Raw genomic sequence first — 25193 nt, forward strand, 5'->3', positions numbered from 1 at the left:
TATATAGGTTGAATTACTGTTAGACAAAATATCTCTAGAAGAGAATCTGTCGTGTTCTTGGGTATCAACAAAAAGAAATCACAAAATTCGTATTATGATTTGAGCTGATATATTCAAAGATTTACAGACAGAACGGGGTATAGTGATGTCAAGCGGCTCGGCTCGGTTCAACTGAGCCATCTGCTCGAGCCGGCTCGGTTCGGCTCGGCTCTGGTGAGCCACCGGCTCGGTTTGGCTTGGTTCAACTGAGCCATCGGCTCGGCTCAGCTCAGCTCGGTTCGGCCGAGCTGAGCCGAGGGCTCGAGCCGGCTTGGTTGGGTGAGCTATTGGCTCGGCTCACTTCTCGGCTCGGCTCGGTGGTGACTGAGCCGTGAGCCGAGCAGCTCAAGCCGTTGACAACAGTAGTTTCGGGAAACTACGATCTCAACCTTCAAACTCCGATTGCTCCTTGACCTTCATTCGGTTCGATTTCAATCTCCGAACTGCAACTACCACTCAACCTCTACAACCTCTACTCGATTTCAACCTCCGAACTCCAACAATCAATCGATCTCCATCGACCTCAACCTCCGAACTCCAACTACCATTCGACCTCCACTCGACCTCAACGTCCGAACTCCAACTACCAATCGACCTCTACATCCAGTCTGGAGGTTGAGATCATATGAGCGTGAGTCCCATATATGACTGAGAGTGCTAACTTGGGTGAAAATTCCCTGATTCGAAGACTAAGACCGAGTATTTATATGCAAGACCAAAATCAAGTGTGCAAAAACAAGTCCAAGAGCAAGTCTGAAAGACTCGGGCAAGAATGAGACCCACTTGAGAGAGTTTTGCAGTCTTCCAACTTCAATACCTTTATAAATAGACGAAAAATACAGAGGTTTTATGTCTTAAATTCACCATTTTTTTAAATTATATTGTCTGTTTAAGCTATGGGGATAGACGGGATGTTACGAAAATGCACGTTCTCCTTCTTTAACAAGAAGTGATAATCGTAATCTTTTGATATAACCCAACTGAGGAAAGAATTATGGTTTTCGTATTGCATTCTCTATGTATAATGTGATAGTTTATCGGCCCAAAAATTACTAAGAATGAAACATAGTAGAAACTGGTTGTTGGTCCATTGGAAACAAACTTACATGCGGAGATCAAAACATTTTATCAAAAATATAAAAGAGTGATACACCTGCGTTGCAAATTAGCAGTAACGTGTACTTGTTAAAGACGCTTGTTTTGGCGCGCTTTTTCTTGCTTGTAGTAAACATAACAAATATTATTATTATTATTATTGAAATCAGCACCAAGATTGTGAGTTCCTTTAGTCCGTACTGGGAATCAAACCTGAGAACTTCTGTGTAAACATAGGTGTGTTACACATTCAACCATAGAGGGCTAACGTAACAAGTAAAAAATTGATATAAAATATACGTATTTTGGACATAAGTCTCCAAATTCATCTGGTTATGTTGCCATAACCTTTGCAATTATAAAGCTAATACTTCATGAAGTTTATTAAGATAATTAGTTGTTTTGCAATGAAATAAATTTGTGATTAAAGCTGCTAACTACTTACTACAAAATGTTAAAACAAAAGCCCAATTTTCGAAGTTGGATTACGTGAAGACAAAGAAAAAAAAGTTTTATATCTGAATTTGTAGTAACTGATTTGTTAATCAATGTCTTAAATCAGTGGGCGCTAGTTTGATTTCTGTTGTAAATATCATTCAAAAAATTAATGAAATAATAGTACAAATATGTAAAAGTTCGAGTACGCCTACAACTATTATTGTTAAGGTCGTGTAACAGCATCTTTGTAGTTTTTTTTTTAAGGCGTCCTTTGTGTTTATTTAGTGACTTGTTTTGTTTTATTACTTCCATCTATTTATCAATAACTGAAAAAATAATTTCTAAGCTAACTTTGTTAATCAGGACGATGTTGCGCCCAACCGGCTCGACTCGAGCCCTGAACCGCTGGCTCAGCTCAGCTCGGTTCACCTGAGCCATCGGCTCGGTTCGGCTCGAGTCAGGTGAACCTTCGGCTCGGCTCGGTTCGGCTCGACTCAGGTGAGCCATCAGCTCGGCTTGGTTTGGCCCAACTGAGCCGAGGGCTCAGTGGTGATTGAGCCATGAGCCGTTGACAACACTAACGGGGTAATTACTTGACGCGTATTATCTTAGAATAATTACAATGTTTTCGGTTGAATTTCTTAGAAGTCAGCAACTGTGACGCACACACGCGCTAAATTAAATTAAACGAATATCGAATTGAAAAAAAAAAAAAATACAACCACATATTCTGTTGCCAATATTCACCTTTTTTTTTTCGAGAAATTTTAATTCCATTTATGGAATACAAAGCCAACTCAGTCGAAAACTGCATGACATTTAAAGAGTTACGGATTGCATAAACATCTAGGGAAAATATTTAAATATTCGGCACAATACACCTCAGTCTGTCAGTCACGCCACAAGAGATTTCACTGGCTTGCAAGTAATTCGCAAATGAATGAAAGCTTGGAGAAACAACTACAAGGTGCGTCAAAAATGTATACACGCTTTGAACAGAAAATGTATTTTCGAGCCTACAAGGTTAAATTTCTGGAGAAAACGTAATGTTATGTTCCCTCAACAAGTAGCAGCAGAATTGCCGGTTTAGCTGCGCAATAGCAAGAAAGTATAGCTCACAGATGACGAGAAGAACTCTAAAACAGGGGTAGCGGGAGTAGTAGGGGTCCCCGTATGCGCGAATGACTCATCCTCACTCTCTTTTACGACCAGGATATTTGAACTTCGTTCCCTTTTACGGCTAAGATGAATGCTTTGGTACCTCGATTCTGATTGGCTGAGAGAGGTCACGTGACGTTAGGCCCCGCCCACGCGGGAAATTCAAACTTTCCAGGTCACGTGGTATGACGTCATGAGTCACCCCGACCTCACCCTGGATTTTTGAAATTTGTTCCCTTTTACGGGTAAGATGTGTGATTCTGATTGGTTGATAGCTGTCACGTGATCTTAGGCTCAGGGATTTTTTAAAATTCGTTCCCTTTTATGGGTAAGATGAGTGGTTTGGTACCTTGAATTTGATTGGTTGATAGAGGTCACGTGATCTTAAGCCCCTGTGACTTTTGAAATTTGTTCCCTTTTTACGAGTAAGATGAGTGCTTTGGTACCTCGATTCTGATTGGCCGACAGAGGTCACATGATCTTAGACCCCCCACACACCCCATGAGTGAAATATAGAGCGATATGACGGCGATCACCCTAGACCTGTATTTTAGAATTTTGTCCCCTTTTTATGGTTATCCTTAAAGTTCCCATGAAGGGTTCAACCTCCTCCTTAAATAACCCTTTTATGGTATGATATTGTACTGAAGTTTACATTAAATATTATCGTTCCCTCTTTGACAGATAAGATGATTCTTACCTTGATGGAGATCCTGTCCTTGAATTAGTAGCCTATGTCTCTGGAAGTAACAATGGTGAAAGAGGGGTGTTGCTTGTAGATTTCTTATAACACATTGTTGTGAGTTTAAGCGATTTATTGCTCAGTAAGCGCTTCATTAATGGAAACAGTGTTGCCAGATTTTTTCTTACCTAAACTGCTCCGATTCTTTTCGAAACGGTTCCGCAGAGTGCAAGAAATTTTAAACTAAAATTTTTTTCGAACTAAAGAAATTTTGTAACTAAAAATTTTCGAACCAAAAAAAATTGAAACAAAAACTTTTCGAACTAAAAATTTTGAAACAAAAATTTCAAAAAAAATTTCGAACTAAAAAATTTAAACACAAATTTTTCGAACAAAATAATTTTAAACTAAAAAATTTCAAAACTAAAAAAATTTTCAAACAAAAAAATTTTCGAACTAAAAATTTTGAAACAAAAAAAAGTTTCAAACAAAAAATTTTCGAACCCAAAAAAAATTTCGAACTAAAAAAATTGAAAGAAAATTTTGTCGAACTAAAACATTTTTTAAAAACAAAAGTTTCGAACTAAAGATGTAAATCACATCTAAAAATTTTCAAATCAAACTTTTTATCGAACTAAACTTTTAAAATTTTCGAACTAGAAATTTAAACCAAGTTTAAGAAAAAATCCTAAGAAATGTTTTTTCAGGAATCGAACTCAGGTCTTTCAAACCAAAGATGTGTATGCTAACCGCTTAAATGAATTCGGTTTTAATCGATCTTGGTGGGTTTCGAACCATGGTCCTTGAAAAGGATACACATATACTTTAAGAAAATAAATCTGACAGTGTAACGCTTCTCAAATCAAACTTTTTATCGAACTAAACTTTTAAAATTTTCGAACTAGAAATTTAAACCAAGTTTAAGAAAAATCCTAAGAAATGTTTCTCCAGGAATCGAACTCAGGTCTTTCAAACCAAAGATGTGTATCCTAACCGCTTAGCTATGAATGAATTCGGATTTAATCATGCTTGGTGGGTTTCGAACCATGGTCCTTGAAAAGGATACACTTATACTTTAAGAAAATAAATCTGACAGTGTAACGCTTCCGTTCGTGGATTAAAATAAAATGCTGATAGACTTCTTTGTGTGACGACATAGAAGCACATATGATTGAAAAATGCAAACGTCAGCGGATCGCATTACTTTTGTTTTACTACGAACGTGTCAGCATGATTCATGAAAAAAGCAAACATTGACATTCACGTGTGGAATATGAGGAAAATGAAATGTCGTCACAGTTACGACATGTAGTGACATGATCCTGGCAGAAGGGAATTGGCATCGAAATTGCGATACTAGATGATGTAACTATTGAGAAACTTGAATGACGTCACGATCGATTGTTACACATCGTTTTCGTTCGTGATTCATGACAAAAGCAGCGAGCGTTTTGATTGGTTCGTTGTGATGTCATTTTATAAATTTCCTCGTTTCTGATTGGCTGACGGTGACATCGTTTTCGCAGCGACCTAAATAAAAATCTAAATTTCATTTTTCAAATCCTACATCGCTCTCAACTAGCGAGTGAAGAAGATCTCCTTTTAAAAGTGTTTTCATTTAAGCTTCATTGCACCGACTTTTTATTCATTGAATTGAGGTAAGTTCAGTGAGATTTTATTTGTCACCCAAGATTCGAAAATCATTTGTGGGCGGATCACGAATACACTGTTTTACTTTTAGTACGAAATATTTAGACTATGAAGAAATTAGTGGAATGGGAAAGTGGGAGTACGAATCAGGAACCTCCACACATTAAAAGTAAGCACGATAAATGATATGGTTTAGCGTCCCTTCAGCTTAATGTTGAATGTGAACTCCCGTCGGGAATTGAACCATGGCCAGAAAAATGTGTGCGCTTAGTTTTGAAAAGAATGCATTACAAAATTTTAGAAACTATGTCTGAGAATAATATGGTTCGATTCCCTTTAAAAGCATTAGCGACCCCTTCAGCTTAACGTGATATTCGAGCAATCACCTGGGATTGAACCAAGGCCAGAGGCGTGTACGTCAACCATTTAACTTAGTTTTGAAAAGAATGTATGATAACGCATGAGAATATTAAATTTCAGAAAAGACTTGACAGCGATCCGATGTGGAAAGCAAACCCACCGAGGATTGAACCAGGACCTTCCACGTTAGAAGCATGTACGCTAACCACTTAGCCACGAGTGCATGAATATGTGGTTAAAAAGATTTACGCTATACAGATTTTGTTTTGACAATTACGTATGTATAACGTTAACGGTTGGTGAATCTCTTCAACTTGCAAACGCATCATTTAAAGGTCGTTGTGAGTAGAAAAAATGCTTACGCGTACTTTGTCACATCTCAGTACTGTTGAAACATTCATTCATTCATGCATTCTTTTTTATCACTATAGAATGGTAGGTCAGTTACATGCTACAGCAATAAAACACACATTTCAGTAACATAATTATTTTTTAAAAAACTTTGATTTCTAGTACATGTGCTTTCATAATGAGATTCTGAACGTCACCGCCAGGGGAATCAAACTCAGGACCTTTACATGAATTGCTTAGTTAATTATTTATCATGAATGTTATGATTTCCTGGGCTAAGCGGTTAGCATACGTACCTTTGGCGTGGGAGACCAGGGTTCGATTCCCGGCGGGGAGCTCATGTGGTTCGGATTCCACGTTAATCAGTAGGTCCACGTCTCATATAGCCTCGCTACTGAAAGGGACGCTAAACTAAAAAATCAAAAAATCAACTCAAATTCACGCTGCTCAATTCCTTTTTTCCCATTACATATTTGTTTTACCGTACCTGTTTGTTTGTTTTCATTTTTTAATCATGGTCCAATCGGGTTTTACTGTTCGCAATGAAATCACTCGACATTATAGACGATTTATGTACGTTTATGTATTATGAGGTGTGCACGTCAACCATTTAGCTTAGTTTTGAAAAGAATATATGATAACGCGTGAGAATATTAAATTACAGAAAAGGCTTGACATGCCCCGACGTGGAAAGCAAACCCACCGAGGCTTGAACCAGGACCTTCCACGTCCGAACCATGTACGCTAACCGCTTAGTCACAATAATAATAAAAAAAATACGCTATACAGATTTTGTTTCGACAATTACGTATGTGTATCGTTAATGTTCGATGAGTCTCTTCAACTTGCAAACGCATCATTTAAAGGTCGTTGTGAGTAGAAAAAAAAAATGCTGACGCGTACTTTATCACATCTCAGCACTGATGAAACATTCATTCATTTCATGCATTCTTTTTATCACTATAGAATGGTAGGTCAGTTAAATGCCGATGTAGTGCTCTCGAGTTTGACAGCAATAAAACACTCATTTCAGTAACATAATTATTTTTTAAAAAAACTTTGATTTCTAGTACACGTGCTTTCATAATGAGATTCTGAACGTCACCGCCAGGAATCAAACTCAGGACCTTTACATGAATTGCTTAGTTAAGAATTTATCATAAACGTTATGATTTCCTGTTTATCAGGTGATTAAGATTTTTCTTTCTTCTTTTCTTTTGTAGTAAATTCACGCTGCTCAATTCCTTTTTCCCATTACATATTTGTTTTACCGTAATTGTACCTGTTTGTTTTCTCCTTTCATTAACATGGCCGAATCGGGTTTTACTGTTCGCAATGAAATCACTCGCCATTATAGACGATTTAACATCGAGGGCAGAATGCTCGAAATTCAATTCAACGCACCACCCGTAGGAACCGATATCATACAGTATGTACACAACAGTTTCCAAGCAATGCTGGACCATTTGTTAGCCAATGTCGACGATGAGGCGATGGTTGGTTTATCGGTAATATCGCCACGGAACACGAATAAACCGTTTTGGGTGAGTTTTCGCCAAGCCCGAAACTTGACACTGGAAACGATGTGGGCCTCATTCGAAAGAGTGTTACAAAGTAACAATGCATTTCTCCTGCACGAGCCATTCACCGTTCATTTTCATCGTGTCGATATTCCACGTGGCTATGGCGGTTTGCGGCAAGGAGTACTTCAAAATGAAGAATTGTTACGTTGCAAAAAAGGGATTGTACGTGTAAGAAATCAAGATTCAAGGTGCTTGGCGTACGCCCTTGTTATTGCTATTGGTCTGAAGGCATACAAGAATGTAGATATGCAACGTTATTGGCAATATCAACGCCAATCGAAATGCGTTGTGGATCAAGAAGTCGATGCGTTATGTGCAAATGCAGGAGTGAATTTGGATCATGGTGCCAGTGTAAATGAAATACGACAATTCCAGGCATACCTTAAAGAATATAAAATTACTGTGTATACTAGTTTCACAGGCCGTGACATCATGTACGAGGGGCCCAACGACGAAAATCGCACTCCCATAAATTTGATTTGTTTGGCTGGTCACTTTGACATCATTCAATCTTTAACTGCTTGTTTTGCAACCAAGTTCTACTGTGAAGCGTGCCATAAAAAGTATAGTGAACGTAACAGACATGTGAAAAATTGTCCTGTAACGTGCTCCAAATGTCTACAGAGACCTCTATGCGACAAGAACCAAACGCCGATATTATGCAAAGACTGCAATCGTCAATTTTATGGGGAAGAATGTTTTAACAATCATCGTAATATTGTATATCATCGTGGGGAACCTGTATGCAAAATGGTGCAGCAATGTACTAAATGTTACAGAGTTTATTCTTTTGTACGAAGTGGACAACGCATGCATGATTGTAATGAGATCTTTTGCAATGTTTGTAAGAAGATTGTTCCAGGATCCCATCAATGTTTTATGCTTCCTGATCGACAATGCTTGAAACCTGGTGTTCCTTCACTCATGCACGCAAAGAAAGCCTTGTTGATATTCTATGATATAGAATCTATGCAGGACACGAATATTGGCGATAATACGTATGTACACATTCCAAATTTATTGGTTGCACAACAAGTATGTTATGCATGTGTTGAAAACGTTAATATCGAGCAGTCTTGCAGTACGTGTGGTCAGCGCCAGCATATTTTCCAAGGAGAGGATCCAGTTTATGATTTTCTCCAGTACTTGCGGGAACGTCGTCCCAATATAAATAGGATTTTCTGTGTCGCTCATAACTCTAAGGGATACGATGGACATTTCATCCTAAAGACCATGGTAGAACAATGCCAATGGAGACCTGACGTCATATTAAATGGGACCAAGATACTGAGTTTAACGTTGAATAATCTGACGTTCATTGACTCGTTGAACTTCCTACCTATGGCATTAAGTAAATTGTCAAAAGCGTTCAATTTACCCGCAACCAAAGGCTACTTCCCGCATTTCTTCAACACCAAGGAGAATCAATCGTATATTGGACCACTTCCAGAAACAAAGTATTATGGTGCAGATGAAATGGCCGTCGAAGACAGAAACAAGTTCATGCAGTGGTACAACGATCATCGTAATGACACGTTTGATTTCCAGAAAGAAATTCTCAAGTATTGTATTCAAGATGTCAATGTACTGCGACAAGCATGCGTTTCGTTTATGACGTCATTTGAAACAGAAACCAAAGTGAATCCCTTCTTGGAGACGATCACGATTGCAAGTGCTTCCAATTTAGTATTCCGCCGGAATTTCCTTAAACCCAACACCATAGGAATTCTACCGGCACATGGCTATCGATGGAGAAGTACGCAATCGATCGCTGCAATGCAATGGCTGGCCTACATTGAAAAAACCGAAGAAAAACAAATCTTACATGCGGCCCGACAAAAAGAAGTGTTTATTGCGGGATTCCATGTTGATGGCTACTACCAAGATCCTGAGACGTTAGAGGAGCACATCTACGAGCATGCCGGCTGCTTTTACCACGGGTGTAAAGTATGTTTTACTACAGGCCGTAATCAGCCCATCTACAACAATCCAGAAGACACCATGGAATTCCGTTATGAACGAACGCAACGCAAAAATGCAAGACTGCGTGAATTGGGCTACATTGTACATGAAATGTGGGAGTGCGAATTTAATCAGTTCTTAAAACAAAATCCTGCAATGGCGACGTATCTGAAGAATCACCCGTACATGAACCGCAGACCATTAAATCCAAGAGATAGCTTTTTTGGAGGAAGGACCAATTGTGTGAAATTGTACCACCAAGTCGATGAAAAAGCGGGGGAAGTAATAAAATATTTCGATATTGTCTCGCTTTATCCTTACATAAATAAGTGTGCTAAATACCCTGTAGGCCATCCACGAATTTATCTACAGGGTGATGAAAATATACCACCAATAAATAAAGTCAATGGTCTGATCAAAATGACGATATTACCAAGTCGCCATCTTTATCATGGTCTCCTGCCTTACCGATGTAACAAGAAACTACTCTTTCCACTGTGTGCTGCGTGTGTCGAAGAAATGAACCCAGACCCTACAGCAACGTGTACACACAACGACCAGGAGCGATGCCTCACTGGAACATGGGTATCATATGAAATCCAGAAAGCAGTAGAATTAGGATATCAACCAGTGGAAATTTTTGAAATTTGGGATTATGACATTGAACAATATGATCCCATCACGAAAACAGGTGGCTTGTTCACGGAATATATCAATACATTTTTAAAATCAAAAATGGAAGCGTCTGGCTGGCCCAGTTCCTGTGTCAGCGAAGAAGACAAATCAAAATTCATACAAACCGTCCTGGAGCGTGAAGGTATTGCATTGGATCCGTCCAAAATTGAAAATAATCCTGCACGAAGAAGTTTATCTAAGCTCTGTTTGAACTCATTATGGGGAAAGCTTTGCCAAAGATCAAACTTTAGCCAGACCACAATTATTGACCGGCCGGAAGAATTTTATGAAAAACTCACTTCCCCCGACATTAAACTCCATCAAATTGTACCCATCAATGATACGATGTTGTATGCGTTCTGGGAGTACAATGAACATGTGCCTGTTCAAAACCGAAACACCAATGTCGTGTTAGGTGCATTTACAACATGTCAGGCACGTCTGGAACTGTACAAGTACCTGGAAATGTTGCAGGAACGTGTTTTATATTTCGACACGGATTCTGTGATATTTACGGAGAAGCCCGGGGAGCCAACCATTGAACCTTCAACGTACTTGGGATGCTTATCGGATGAGATGGAGTCTTACGGACCACGAGCATACATCAAAACATTTGTCAGTGGAGGACCAAAAAATTACAGCCTAGAAATATACAATCCGGATACCAACGTCACCAGTTACATATGCAAAATTAGAGGATTTACATTAAATTACAATGCAGGACAACAATTAAATTTCAATACGCTAAAAGAAATGATTACAAATCAATGCCGTGGACAAGTCACCATCACTATCCCCCATAAGATATGCAGGACCAAAGACCATACCATCGTCACACGCAAAGAAGAAAAAATGTACAGTATCCAGTACACAAAACGTCGATTTAAAGAAATCAATTCTTATGATACGGTTCCGTACGGGTACGTTAAAAAACAGAAGATGGAACTGGAAAAAGAAGATGAAGAAGAAAAAACTGTAAATACCCAATAAGGCCGCCATTTCTTTTTTCCTTTTCCTTTTCTTCTTTCCCTTCCTTAACCACAAAGCAGCAACACCAAGAAGAAAATGAAGTACCCACAAGAGTTCATAAACCATCAGTGGAAGAAATGCAGTCATCTCGTACCGAAGGAGGAACCTTGACCATAAAGGAGCAACACCTAGAAAATGCAATACCCAGAAAAAGTTCGTAAACCACCATCAGTGGATGAAATGTACCCGAGGAGGAAGATGAGCCTAAACAGATCCATCATTTACGAGTAAGTTTTATTTCTCTCTTATCAATATTGACTCATTTTTATTGTTTCAGGAAAAAAAAGAGAATTCATAAAGTAATCCATTGTTTCTTCTTTTTCTTTACAGGATACGTCTGCAACATTCGAAGATGATGATACGTCCAACATATTCATTAAACTAGATCCTGTATTTATTATGTTAATAAACATGTATGAGAAGAGCACATACCTTTCGTTAAAATACAACAAGTTGAAAAAAAAAATATGTTTTATTATTTCTTGAAACCCTGAACACTTGTTTTCAAATCATGGTAATCTTGAAAATTTAAGGTGGAAAATATATTCAAGATTTGGTTTACATGATTTTGTTCGAAAAAATAATTAAAGAATTTTTTTAGTGTCCAAAATTTGGTTTTTAATTTAGTTCGAAAAAATTTGGATTTGAAAACTTTCAAATGTGGTTTACAACTTTAGTTCGAAACTTGTTTTTAAAAATTGGTTCGAAAATTTTTTGTTTAAATTTTTTTCGTTCGAAAAATGTTTGTTTAATTTTTTTTAGTTTGAAATTTATTTGTAATTTTTGTTTCGAAATTTTTTTTGTTCGAAAATTTTTTGTTTGAAACTTTTTTTGGTTCGAAAATTTTTAGTTTTGAAATTTTTTTTTAGTTCGAAAAATTTTTAGTTTAAAATTTCTTGCACTCTGCGGAACCGTTTCGAAAAGAATCGGAACAGTTTAGGTAAGAAAAATCTGGCAACATTGTTTCCATAATTGAAGCGCTTACTGAGCGTTTAAAAAATCGCTTAAACTCACAACAATGTGTTATAAGAAATCTACAAGCGACAACCCTCTTTCACCATTGTTACTTCCAGAGACATAGGCTACTAATTCAAGGACAGGATCTCCATCAAGGTAAGAATCATCTTATCTGTCAAAGAGGGAACGATAATATTTAATGTAAACTTCAGTACAATATCATACCATAAAAGGGTTATTTAAGGAGGAGGTTGAACCCTTCATGGGAACTTTAAGGATAACCATAAAAAGGGGACAAAATTCTAAAATACAGGTCTAGGGTGATCGCCGTCATATCGCTCTATATTTCACTCATGGGGTGTGTGGGGGGTCTAAGATCATGTGACCTCTGTCGGCCAATCAGAATCGAGGTACCAAAGCACTCATCTTACTCGTAAAAAGGGAACAAATTTCAAAAGTCACAGGGGCTTAAGATCACGTGACCTCTATCAACCAATCAAATTCAAGGTACCAAACCACTCATCTTACCCATAAAAGGGAACGAATTTTAAAAAATCCCTGAGCCTAAGATCACGTGACAGCTATCAACCAATCAGAATCACACATCTTACCCGTAAAAGGGAACAAATTTCAAAAATCCAGGGTGAGGTCGGGGTGACTCATGACGTCATACCACGTGACCTGGAAAGTTTGAATTTCCCGCGTGGGCGGGGCCTAACGTCACGTGACCTCTCTCAGCCAATCAGAATCGAGGTACCAAAGCATTCATCTTAGCCGTAAAAGGGAACGAAGTTCAAATATCCTGGTCGTAAAAGAGAGTGAGGATGAGTCATTCGCGCATACGGGGACCCCTACTACTGCGGGGAAAGGTCAACGACACGGTCAAGTCCATTTTCGGTTTTTGAGGTATGGTCTATACTTATATGTCGTCTGCTACTCCGGGTAGTTATCTGTGTGCTATTCCGTGGTGTCATTTGAAACCCCCATGCGAAAAGTGGGCGAGCCCATACCTACTTCACACTACTTCTGCTAGGGTTCTTATCATCATCTGTGAGCTGTAACATCCACATGTCGGAGGGACATTTCAGCTGAGAACGACGTTGCGGTTCAGAGACAGGAGGCATGGGTACGGGACCGATCCATCTTCAAGGGTAAAAATTACATGTAAGCCTGTACAAGACAAATTCGAGGTTCATGGAACAGTGTGATGTGCAGAAAGGTCGATCAGGGCGATCTCCCACAGCTACAAGTGCTAGAACTGTTTCAGCGTTCACTACAAAAATGTTCAAGGCAAGGATCACAAGAAAACACTGTAAGTGCTAGTAGTGAGCTACGCAAACTCAAGAAAGGTAAGTTGTGTGAGTACATTTCAAGGCTGATGTAACAGCAAATTGACAACGACAAAGAATCCATGATACAATTTTGTGAACGGGTCCAGGAAATGATTACACGTGAACCGGGCTTTAAAATATAGGAAGCACTATTTGGTCGAATAAAGCACAATTCAAACTTAATGGAACTGATAATAGGTATATGAGGGGGGCTAAAAAATTCATGAAATCACCAAGAAGAAATAAAAATTGAAACATGTCACTGTAGTCATTAGAAAGGTCATGTATTGTGAATCTCTCATCCCGTATATGATAATTTTATCATTGTTATTTCCTTTTGTTACATGTTCTGTAAGAAGATAAGGCGGAGAATCTATGGGGGGAAAAAATGAAATGAAATCTTTAAGTTTTACGTCCCACGTTTGTGCCGGTTAGGCTAAAGGAGAGGGTGAAGATGAGAAATGAATGAAATGGTGGAATGAAGAAAGTGGTAGGAAACGGGAGCACCCCGAGAAAACCCACGAACACGGTGTTTGTCCACCACAAGGTCCACACGGCGCGAGCTGGGATCGAACCAGGAGCCCTAAGCACCGGAGGTGAACGCTCGATTACTGAGCCCCCCGGGAGGATCTAAGAAAATTCGAGAAGTATGAGCTTCGCAGTGTTATCAAGTTTTTTTGTGCTGCAAGACAAATCCTCCATGGAAATTTATAAACCTTATAGGGTACTTTGAGGGAACACGCTCCTGGATATACAACAGTAGCAAAGTGGGTGAGGTGTTTTAAGACTGGTCATCGTGAGACTAAAGATGAACCTCGCTCAGGCAGGCCTTCAAGTGCAGTGACCATGGAAAACATCGACAAAGTGCATGACATGATCGTGGAGGATAGGCGCATATCGATCAAAAATATTACTGTGGGGGGGGGGTCACGTGAGCGTGTGGGTGTCATAATAGCAGAATATTTGGACATGCGGAAGGCCAGTGCCAAATGGATCCCAAAATGTTTGAATGCTGACCAGAAGAGAACACGGGTGCATACGTCACAGGAAATTTGGCAAAAGTTTCAAAGCTCTGGTGAGTTCTTGCGCAATCTGGTGATAGATGAAACATGGCTGCACTACTATGATCCAGAGACTAAACAGCAGTCCATGAAGTGGCGTCACAGTGGATCTCCTCGACCGAAGAAATTCCGAAGCCAAAGATCAGCTAGGAAGGTACTTGCATCGATGTTTTGAGATAAGGACGGTGTCATCCTTATCAAAGATCTTAAAAAGGGTGAAACCATCAATGCTGGGGTTTATTCCCACTATTTGATTGAGCTGAAGGAGGCTCTGAAGAAAAAACGTCGGGGAAAAGTGAGCAGTGGTGTTCAGTTTGTCCACGACAATGCATCCTCTCACAAGGCTCATTAAACCATGCAATTGCTGGTGGGTCTGGGCTTCACCTGTATACCTCACCCACCCTTCTCACCTGATCTGACTCCCTCCGACGATCACCTCTTCCCACATCTCAAAAAGCACCTAAAAGGCAAACATTTTCCATCCGACGAGGCACTCATTGCGGAAGTGGAGGGCTGGTTTGCACAGCTGGACAAGACCTATTTGCAAGGGATAGAAATGTTGCAACATCGTTGTAAAAAGTGTATTGAGCTTCGGGGGGAATGCGTTGAATAGTGTATTAAAATGGTTCTTCCAAATAAATTTCCTCTTGGTGATTCCATTTCTTTCCAGCCTCCCCTCGTAATTAGGTGTACTAGGCTGAAGATTTTGCCTGGTCTAAATGTGATATTGTTCGTCTCCTAAGGTACCATTGGGCCTTTGTTTTGACGGTACTGCGATAATGCTTACTGACTAAATTTTTTCTGTCATTCATACAATGTACAGTAATAACAGGTTTTATTGCGGAAAATACGGTGCCACGCCCTACTATCATAGGGATGTGTGACTGACCATACCAGGATCAAAATGTACCAGCCAATGGATAAGACGCAGGGGACCAATCGAGTTCCCCGCACGCTCTCCAGACCTTACACTGGAGATTCTTTAGTATGGAGAACAGCGAAAGATTAGCCGTACCTTTGTAAACCACATAACGAAAATACATGCAAAAAGTACAACTTACCAGAGACAGCTCTGATGCGGAGTGGAATTGAGTCATAGAGGTCGTGAACGATAGCGCGAGAAATGTTACACCATTTCGCATGCAACCTATCACTCAGTCCTGTGAGAGAACTAAAGCAGAAATCTGAGCCGAATTTTTGTCTGAAAACGGACCTCATGTGATCAATTATGTTCAGGTTTGGTGATTGAGAGGGTCAAGAAAGGTGTTGAACTTCACCCCGATGTTCCTCAAACTACCCCGCAACAATTTCAGGTATGTGACTGGCAACCCCCTATAACATGTCGTCATTACTAGGAGTACCATTCGACCATATAATGCACATGGTTCCCTAAAATGGCGACATATTCACGGGAAGTTCAAGCGACTAGTAAGCGTCAGCACAAGATCCACTGAAACCAGGAAATTGCGAATCATACGATTCTTTGGGCATCCGTCACACACTAACATGGTGCTTTGTAACTTGCACCGCAGTCGCACGACGGTTCTGAGCGAAATCCGCTTTATTACTCGATGCGAAGTATCAATGAGAGTTTTCTTTCAACCACTGTTCTTCGCTAATGTGGTTTTCTAGACCGACACCTCAACACTCTCGCCTTGTCACTTTCCTATGTGCCAACAAACTATTCTCTTTTGAAATCAGAGAAATCTAGAATTTTACACTATCACCGTCTACTCATTTCACTGCACACTGCCACTCTTCTGCTCCTCACACAGTGTGGAGTCTGACCTAACATATCACCTTGAACAACTGGCCACCTGACCGCTGCCAACGCAGACATCTGACGTGTTTTCATTCTCATAACCATCTGTACTTCACTTCGGAGGTATTGCGCACCTAGTTCTAGAACTTCATGATTCCAGTAAAGAGAAAAAGAACATTCTTAATCACCACATAACGAAGTGGAGTGAATTTTTGTGCGGCAATAAAATTTCTGAAGGTGTACGGGTAAAGCGTGGATGCAGTTGTTAAGTGACATATAGGCTCATAAAGACAGTTCTGGTTATGAGACAGTCACTTATCTTCGTTATTTATTTTTGTTTGTTAATTATGATTTGAATTGGTGTAGAACTAATTTAGTGGAATCACTAATATAATACAGTAAAAAGAACTATTATTCCATATCCCCCTACCCCTACTATTCCGTAACTCCATTCTCTTATCTTTAGTTTATTATGATCACGCAGTGGTCTTTACAAGACTACTGTTAGTCTGTCCTTTCATTACTCAATACGATAGCTCTTAAACGAAAGCGAATTTTTGAACTGTTTTTCGCAATGAATAGCTAGAGCCATTATTTCGGAAGAATTCCTTAATGGAGTCAATCCATTAACAACTTCACGGGTAACGATGATTTTATCGTACGGTATACTCTGTAGTTTAAAATCAATAACATCTCCTAGCATCTATGCAACTTGAACAGCTACAAAGCTTTGTTGGTTGCCCATGATAAACGGATACGCAGCTTTTCTTATTGTCGAAAGGTTATTAGTAGGGCTTGAGTTGAAGACCTAAAAACTGGGGAAAAAAATGACGTAAAAAATAAGACCCAACTTAACTAGAATTGCATATTTAATGAATATAATGCTCAAGAAATACAAGCTTCCAGAAAGTTAACGGTCTGCCCTCCTTCCACAAACAGAAGTACAAACTAAAATAAGAGAACTTTCCTCCCCCTTCCCCCTTGCTGGAGGACATTGTTACGCCTCCTTATCTGACTTGTGATTGTTGCATATCTGGTCTTACCAGACCAGTCTTTGAAGAATGTCTTATCTTTTAAATTTTCTTTACTTAAGAAAACATGTTTAAGAGGTGACGGTGATTCGAGTTAATGGCCAGTAAATTTGTTGTCGAAAAATGAAGTGAAAAAAAAAAGACGTTAAGACCTATGAAAAGCTCAATAAAAAAAAAAGACAAACAAAAAATGCCGAAAAAGGCAAAAAAGGACAAATAAAATCCACCATTTTCTGGCCTACAATGACTCAAAATGAACATATAATATGTTAAGCCTCATCTTCGGGCACGTAAAAAAGAGGATTTTTCCTCAACTTCCGGGCCCTAGTTATTAGCCTTTAGCTTCGCGCGACTCTCTTTACTGTCTTTACCAGACTTTATTGTTTTATTTTTGCTTTCTAAGAATTTGTAAAACTTCAGTTTATGTATTATGGACTAGCCTAGAGATCTTAAATCCATGTAAACAGTGACAACAATTGATTACTTTACATACACACTTGCTAAGTAATTTGTGCAAAACAAAAGAGCATTTCATAACCACCTCCTTTACTTTATATATATATATTGAAAGAGAGGGAGGAGCCCACAATTGCTTTCCTCCTTCACTATGAACTTTGAGGACTTGTGTATAGAGCACCTAAGTTTTGTTTTAATGAGTCCTATCACATACATTCTCACAGTCATCTCAAATTGTCAATAAAGGTAAGATTATTTCCTCATTTTTTTGCTGTCACAGAGAAAAGTTGTAAAAAAAACTTACTACAATCTCAAGATTCATATACAATTCACATGAACATGTTAATGGAAAATCAAGAGTATAATGCTCTTGATCCTGAGAGTGGAACTGGTACAGTACATATGGTATACGTATTATACTGAAGAAAACATTTTGAAACGTATTATCCATTTCATAAAGATAGGATCCTGACTTCGCGGTGTTGCCGTGACTTACTCAAAATGTATATTGCATTGTCGTACTTCGTTGGAATTGCTGAAATGTTGTCTTTTCAATACTTAAGACAAAAAATTTCTTTGTACTGTGTAGTGAGAAAAAAAATAGAAATTAATGAAAAAGTGTGTATTTTATAGTACTTTTTTGGTAAACCAATGTTTATAGGACTATATCTCGGAAACGAGATCATGTGAAATAATTTCCTGTGCACGATATGTAGGTGCATCCATTAACTTTAAGTTGTGAAAAGTTCAATTTTCATCACTTGATACTTTTTGTGTAATTAAAATAAATGTATGACGCTTTGATCTTCTTTACCGTGGTAGGTAGAGAAACGTACAAAACACAGTTCGAAAATTTGGAACTCTAGTGTTCCAAATATTTGAAACTTTTAACAAAAAGGGTTTAGTTGGTATTTATTTAAAAAAAAAAAAAAAATGTTTATTCCAACATATTCTGTGAGTTAAGCGGAGAGCCATGTTGCCTTTAAATTCCCCGCGCTTTTATGAAGAAACAGCATACAGTAACTGGAAGTGGGGCAACGGTGTTGTGCTGTGTTGTTGCGTTCAGAAAGCTTGCAGCGCGAAGCCTACTTCATAAGAATGTAATAGGAAAAAGTATTTAATATCTCATAACCTTTCACAACATCTTAATAATAATAACAATGCATGTACGTATCTCAATGTAAGCGAAATAAAACGTTGAAGTAACACATCCAAAAACTCATCTCTTAATCTACTTATCTCATTCACTTTCGTCACTTGTTGACTCATCACAGCTCCTGCTATCTTCCTGGACACTTTATTAACAATGGCTCCATTTCCACCTCAGGATCTATCAGTATACAAACTTTCCAGCCTACGAACATAAAGGGGAAAAAGAAATTTAGCCTTGGTAATCACGCGTTCACCCAATTTGTTCTGCGATGAATTCTCCTGCCGAATGTATTACAAAATCCTGGGTCCTTTTTCTTCCAACGAAAGAAAACTATGCAATGTGTAGGTTACGAGGGTTGTTTTCGCGTCTAATCACGTCGCACTGATTACGTTTTCAACACTTCCCTTAGGTTCGTAGGCGTCACAAACTTACACACGCATTCACGTCGTATGTGTTTTTTTGAGTGAGACGGGCGAATGTACATTTTCCTGTTACTCGTGTTTGTTTATTGAAAAAAAAAAACGATATTTCTTCTACGAGCGGCGGTATTACAGAAGTAAGTGAAAAAACTGACAAAAAGCAACGAATCTTCAAGGATCATCACATGCAAATCCAAACAAGGTAAACAGTTAGTTTTCTGAATTTTAAACAATTGGTACGTTTCCTGTACATTCTGTTAATTTCTAAGAAATTGGTTACAAACCTGTGGAGATATGCAATTTTAAAAATACCTCTAAAAGGTGCCCGACAGTGTAAGTGACAAGTTTAAATACCCTTCGAGCTGCGAGTTACACGCAAGGAAAATGTGGCAACGTAGCACTCCGTATAAACTGCGATAGCGAAGGGCGCATAGCAGAGAAAATCATAATGTCGTATTTGTCATTGTTTATCTTTCAAAACAAATCGAAACAGTTTTGTTGAAAAAGTTACTTTAAGACCTTTTTAATTTTTTTTTTCTTCAGATTGATGATACACCGCAGCAATTCAGAGATAATGGTGTCTCACTTTTGGCTGAATAACAAGAAATTACTAAGTGTTGAGTAATGAAATTTTCAGAACTTACAGGTAATATGATGCACCCACATATCGTGCACAGGAAATTATTTCACGTTATCTCGTTTCCGAGATATAGTCCTATAAACATTAATCTACCAATAAAGTACGATAAAATACGCACTTCATTAATTTCTATTTGTTTTCTTACTACACACTACAAAGAAAATTTGTATGTCGTAAGTACTGAAAAGAGATCATTCCAATAATTCTAACGAGGTACGACAATGCAATATACTGTAAGTTTTGAGTGAACGTCACGGCAGCACCGCGAAGTCAGGGGCCTATCTTTATGAAATGGATAGTAGGTGCTAAACAGGAGAGCTGCTCGCACTTTGCAAAAAACTTGTACGTTTATATATGGAGAGGAAAGAGCCAGCTACTTTCATTAACTGCTGTTCCACCACACGATAAGTTGCACACAGATCGTCTACTAACGATAATTGTCGCTATCATTGTTCCTGCCTTTTGTTTATTAGCTTGCAGCTGCCGTGTTTAACGCAGTTTGACTACTAAATATATGCGAAGTATTGAAACTAACTACACAACACAAACACGTGTCTCTACAGAAAACAATATACATTGTACGAAAACAAAATATGCACCTACACACGATGCAAAACCACCATGCATATGATCCTACAAAGCTCATACAAAGGTTTGCTCTGTAAAATCAACATATTGAACTATTTAAAACATATACAGGATGGTAAGAAACAATTGGAACAAACTTCGGGATCTGATTCTTACCACCGATCTGATTCCCTAGAATCTGGCAAGTAATCCCTATGTTCCTTTGGGGAATACCTCGCACACTTCTTGCGGAGGTTTGAAACATACATTTTTCAATCGAGTAGATATGACTTCGAGTGTCATGTTCTAAACCGCATTTTCTACGTTGCGTTGATTTTGAATTACAGCCCTCTGAAGTCCATTTTCCCACGCGTTCGGCACCTTATATCGCCGAAACCATCCCTCACTGACCAAAGTTCCAGAGGATTTTCTTGCTGATTTCGGTGTCGGGAATTAGCTCCTAAAGTTTGTTCAAATAGTTTCTTACCGTCTTGTATATATGGAGAGGTACTTAAATTTGCCTGTCTAGTAACTAGCGCGTATGCATTTGTGTACAGGTTGGATTCCCAGTGGGAGAGGATTGAACGCACTGCGGTGGTTCGGATTGCACCTTAAGCTGTAGGTCTACGTCTCATATAGTCTTGGTACTGAAAAGGGACGCTATACTCTACTTCAACAAACAAAAACACAAGTATGTACCCCCCTTTTTTTGAAATGTTGTTTGTTAAACATTTTCTTTTTCTTTTAATGAGAGTTTCGCCGTTCTTGTTTGTGTTTTCTTCAGGAATCGTTTTAATATATTCCTCACTTTTAAATAAATAAAACTTTAAGACAGGATAATACCAGTAGCAAAACGAAGGTACCACCCAACATTAATATTAAAAAAAAAAAAGTTTGATGTAACATGGGTGAAAGTTTGAAAGAACTTCAAAGCAGATAATCTTCACTTAAATCATATTCTAACCATTATTATTCTTCGTAACATGCTAACCTAATACAAAATTATTTTCTCACATTTATTATTTAGAAAAATAAAATTACTTTCACTATTGCAATAAACAAGGGAAAGAAGAATTAAGTCAAACCGTGGATCCATACTAATGTGATGACTCAATTTATTACACAGATGATTAATTTCTTTTATGTCAGTACATTTCATTAAATCAAATCATAAAATTATATCATAACTAAAGTACTGTTAATTCAGGTTCGTAAAAAATTAAAATTTTAAGTACCAATGTGACAACCAAAATAAGGACGAACGAACATAATAACGGTATTCAACAACAAATGAAACTTTCACATTCATGTAGAATTTGTTTAGCAATAATGACAATTCCCTTCTTACTTCATATAATCATTCTTTGTTATTCCTGGAGATGAGAAAATAGTCCTAAGTTTACAATTGTACTTTTTATTCTTTAAATATAATCCTATTATTCATGTCACTAAATATGTAGCCCTCTCTCTCTCTCTCTCATCATCAACATCATCACAATTCGGAAAGTAATTAACTTATTTTAAAGCTCTACAAAGATGTACATTTCAACGTGCCAGGCAGCTAAAGAAGTCTAATGGATAGTCCAGTAGTGGGGAGATGAGTGGGATGAAGTCTAATTCGAACCGTTATTTATAATTAAAATCTCATTCTATGCTATCAACAATCAAAATCAAATGCAAAACGTTATCTTCGAAACGTCTTGGTAACTTCCACCCCTTATTATTTTTAAAATGCACAGTCACCGAAGGGAAGCGTAACAACATGTTCAGCTTGAATTAGCGTGCCTCCCAATTTGAATTCTGATGGGGGCCACGCATTTTAGACACTAACCCAGTCATTTCCAAATAGATGCTCCGTGATATCATTCGTTTGCTGCTCGGTTTTTCAGTAGCCCCTTACACAGAGCAAGAAGACAGCAGAAGACAGTGGGGACTGGGAAACAAGGCGTAGTCAATGGTTTTGTCGATACAGTACTCGTGGATTCATGACTAATTGAACACTGCCAACACTGTTTTATTCTATTCCACATACTTCGTCCCCACCCTTTTTCTGCTTAGTTTGTTTTTCTTCTGCCTCCTGATCGTAAAAGAACTCTACCTCATATATTCGGAAATTGAAAATGACTGCACTCGCCCAAATTCCTGAGAATACATTGATATCTACTCGAATAAAGAAGTAACATCAGTCCAGTCATTATTATCACAGAGTATATTATCATCATGGATATACAAGATGAACAGGATATTAGGGTAAATTATACATAGATTACACAATTTAAATCAATTAACAATATTTACATAATAATTCTGAATATGAAATAGCTATGTATAAAAATAACTATGTAATTAATTATGTATAAAAATAAAAACAAAAATTTATAAATTTCAAAATAACTAGGATACGGTATACAGTGCACTCCTAGTCATTGTCCGATTCGATCGAAATTTCCCAGCAGGGTAGACTGATCATAGTACCTCCTGTTAGTATTTTGAAGACCGTCAGAAAATACGACGAATGTATTTGTGTGTGTGAATCATAGTTTACGTCTGTAAATCTAGGGCGACATGAACAAGACTACTGCGCAATTCAGTGACTATACTGGGACTGTAAGAGGCCATACGATCGTTTCGTAGAATTCCGGTCACCTCACTCGGGGAGCGCCTCGACAGAATGATCGTTCGAGTAGTTCTAACTCAAAGGACGGTAACCGCCACTGTAATCACAACCACGTTCCCAAGTTTCTCTCGCACTATTCACTCCTGAACCTGCTTATCGCCGAAAACATTTTTGTATGTTGTTCGAAGAGACTGCAGTGGCGAGGGGAATAGAGGTCAGTGGTATTCAGTGAAGGGAGTCGTTACTGTCTAGGGCACAGTAACAGCGAAGTGCGTGTTCGTGGGCATGCACATAGGCGGTAAAATCTAGCATGTATTTGAATCAGCATATAGTACCGCACCTGGTATGTGGGACACACTACACTACACTTTGACTACAAGTGTGTAGTCAAACTACACGTCCTGTTTGAATCTTTACTGAGAACAGTATGACTAGTGCATCATAATATGTTCGTAACGTCGTCAATCTTTCTTCACTACTTTATCTGGACACTGTGGAAACTAATCTCCCAGTCGGATAAGTCACGTCTCCATAATCCAGAGCAAACCAATATGCTTTTTGGAATACGTTTTCTATCTACCAGTTAAGTCTCTGAATCTAACCTTATCGAGTACATGTGGGACAAGGTAGGACAATCTACGGCGAGCAAGGAATACTACATCCAAAAACAAACACTTGGTATCAACATGACCGGCTGTCTGAACCACTGCCTACGTGGTAGTTCGGGGTGGTTACACACGCTATTAAGATGTGTACGTTTGTACCTATAACATGTTCAGATGCTCCATGATTGCTATCTGGAGACCACTACCACCTACCAAATCTTTCCCTTGTGAATGAACTTAGGTTCAGATCATAGATGCCTATGAGTATTCCTAAATGCGTTTCCGCCACAATTATATTTTCTAAAAACTTTATTAATTATAGTGGTGTGTGCTATAATTTCCACTATGTTCGAAAGTATCATGATCATGTGGCCTTGGAATTGCGTTCACAGTAACAATGCAGTTTCATTTGTCAGTTTGATACAAACAACCTAGTCGCTACGCACATACATTCTGTACACTATATCTAGGTATAATGTGTGTGATCTTTTGTTTACTCCTCTGCCCATTCACTGGGTGAAGAAATTATCATCACTTATTTAACAACTACTATGATGATTAAATAGTATTATGTAGCATGAATTGTCAGTATCACGAAATGCTTCCATATCCAAGGTCTACTGAAAAGTTAGATTGCGAGATTTTTGTTTAAAGTTGGTTGCGTGCACGCAATGTCACAAGAAGTTTTTAAAAAAATGAAACCCAAAGACATTGGGTTAGTTGCCACCATTTTACTATAGTTTTCCTTTACTCTAATCATATATTTGTAACAGGAACAGCTGCATGCAAGTTTAACAGTGCAGCCTTCTGTTTGGTCTTACAAAAAACATTTAATGTGTCATTTGTTTTTGCACTAATTACAACCTCTGACGAGTCATACATAATAAACGCACGGTATTAAAGGAAGGCTGAAATTATGTACTATAATGTGGCAGTTGCAGCCAGAGGGATGTAGCACAGATTTACTGTGTCTACAAAACAAACTAAAGAATCGCAATTTTACGAGGGGAGAATTCTTTTTCAATCTCATTATCCTCTGGGGCTGACATTCTTAGCACATCTTTCAAGTTCCTGCCAACAGCAAGAGACGAGTGTACCAGGTTGAAAGAAGAAGCAAAGGGGAAAGTACCAAGTAACGTGGTGAAAACACTTTTGGACATTAACGTCTCAAATAAATCTTTAAGAAAGAAAAAAATTCACATTCTACGGTCATTAAATCTGTTTAATAAATATTAACATTATTATCACTCCTTCCTCTTATTAGCAATTTGCTGGAGAAAATATTCACAAAATTTTACATGAAATCAAATATTTCTCAACTTTCACCACAGGACATTCCCAGAGCAATTACGAAAAGAGAGATGCTACCAAAATTTTCTCACACACATTAACAAATCTCATCAGAACAATAAAAACCGATTTATGAGTGAAATGAAAGACACGTGTTACGGAACATATATTAAAATTATACTATTTTAAACTACAGCTTATCACTATAATTTTTGAACCAATATTAAAATAACTGCAAACAATTTTTTCACTTGACTCAATAGTATATTATTATACACTTTT

General features: G+C 38.2%; 2 protein-coding genes across 6 annotated transcripts in view; one reads left to right on the forward strand and one right to left on the reverse strand.

Moving 5' to 3' along the window:
- Ack-like (activated Cdc42 kinase-like) overlaps positions 1-25193 on the reverse strand; it is a 190611-nt gene that overhangs the window by 109522 nt on the left and 55896 nt on the right. The window lies entirely within an intron of this gene.
- LOC145668518 (uncharacterized) lies at positions 4082-11482 on the forward strand. 2 transcript variants are annotated; one of them, XR_014128031.1, is made up of 3 exons: positions 4082-5070; positions 6997-11249; positions 11353-11482. XR_014128031.1 is itself a non-coding variant. In XM_081736492.1 (2 exons), exon 2 carries the CDS (start codon positions 7081-7083, stop codon positions 10981-10983), a length of 3903 nt encoding a protein of 1300 aa, XP_081592618.1. In that variant the 5' UTR covers positions 4082-5070; positions 6997-7080; the 3' UTR covers positions 10984-11461. The 2 variants fall into 2 exon arrangements, 1 of the variants encoding a protein (XP_081592618.1); XM_081736492.1 differs by having other exon boundaries at positions 6997-11461.

This window comes from Thermobia domestica, chromosome 13 (genome assembly GCF_964235325.1).
Source record: "Thermobia domestica chromosome 13, izTheDome1.hap1.1, whole genome shotgun sequence".
NCBI lineage: Eukaryota > Metazoa > Arthropoda > Insecta > Zygentoma > Lepismatidae > Thermobia > Thermobia domestica.

Excerpts from the sequence above, each read along its gene's own strand:
- LOC145668518 (XM_081736492.1), top strand. The coding sequence starts at position 7,081 with ATGGCCGAATCGGGTTTTACTGTTCGCAATGAAATCACTCGCCATTAT.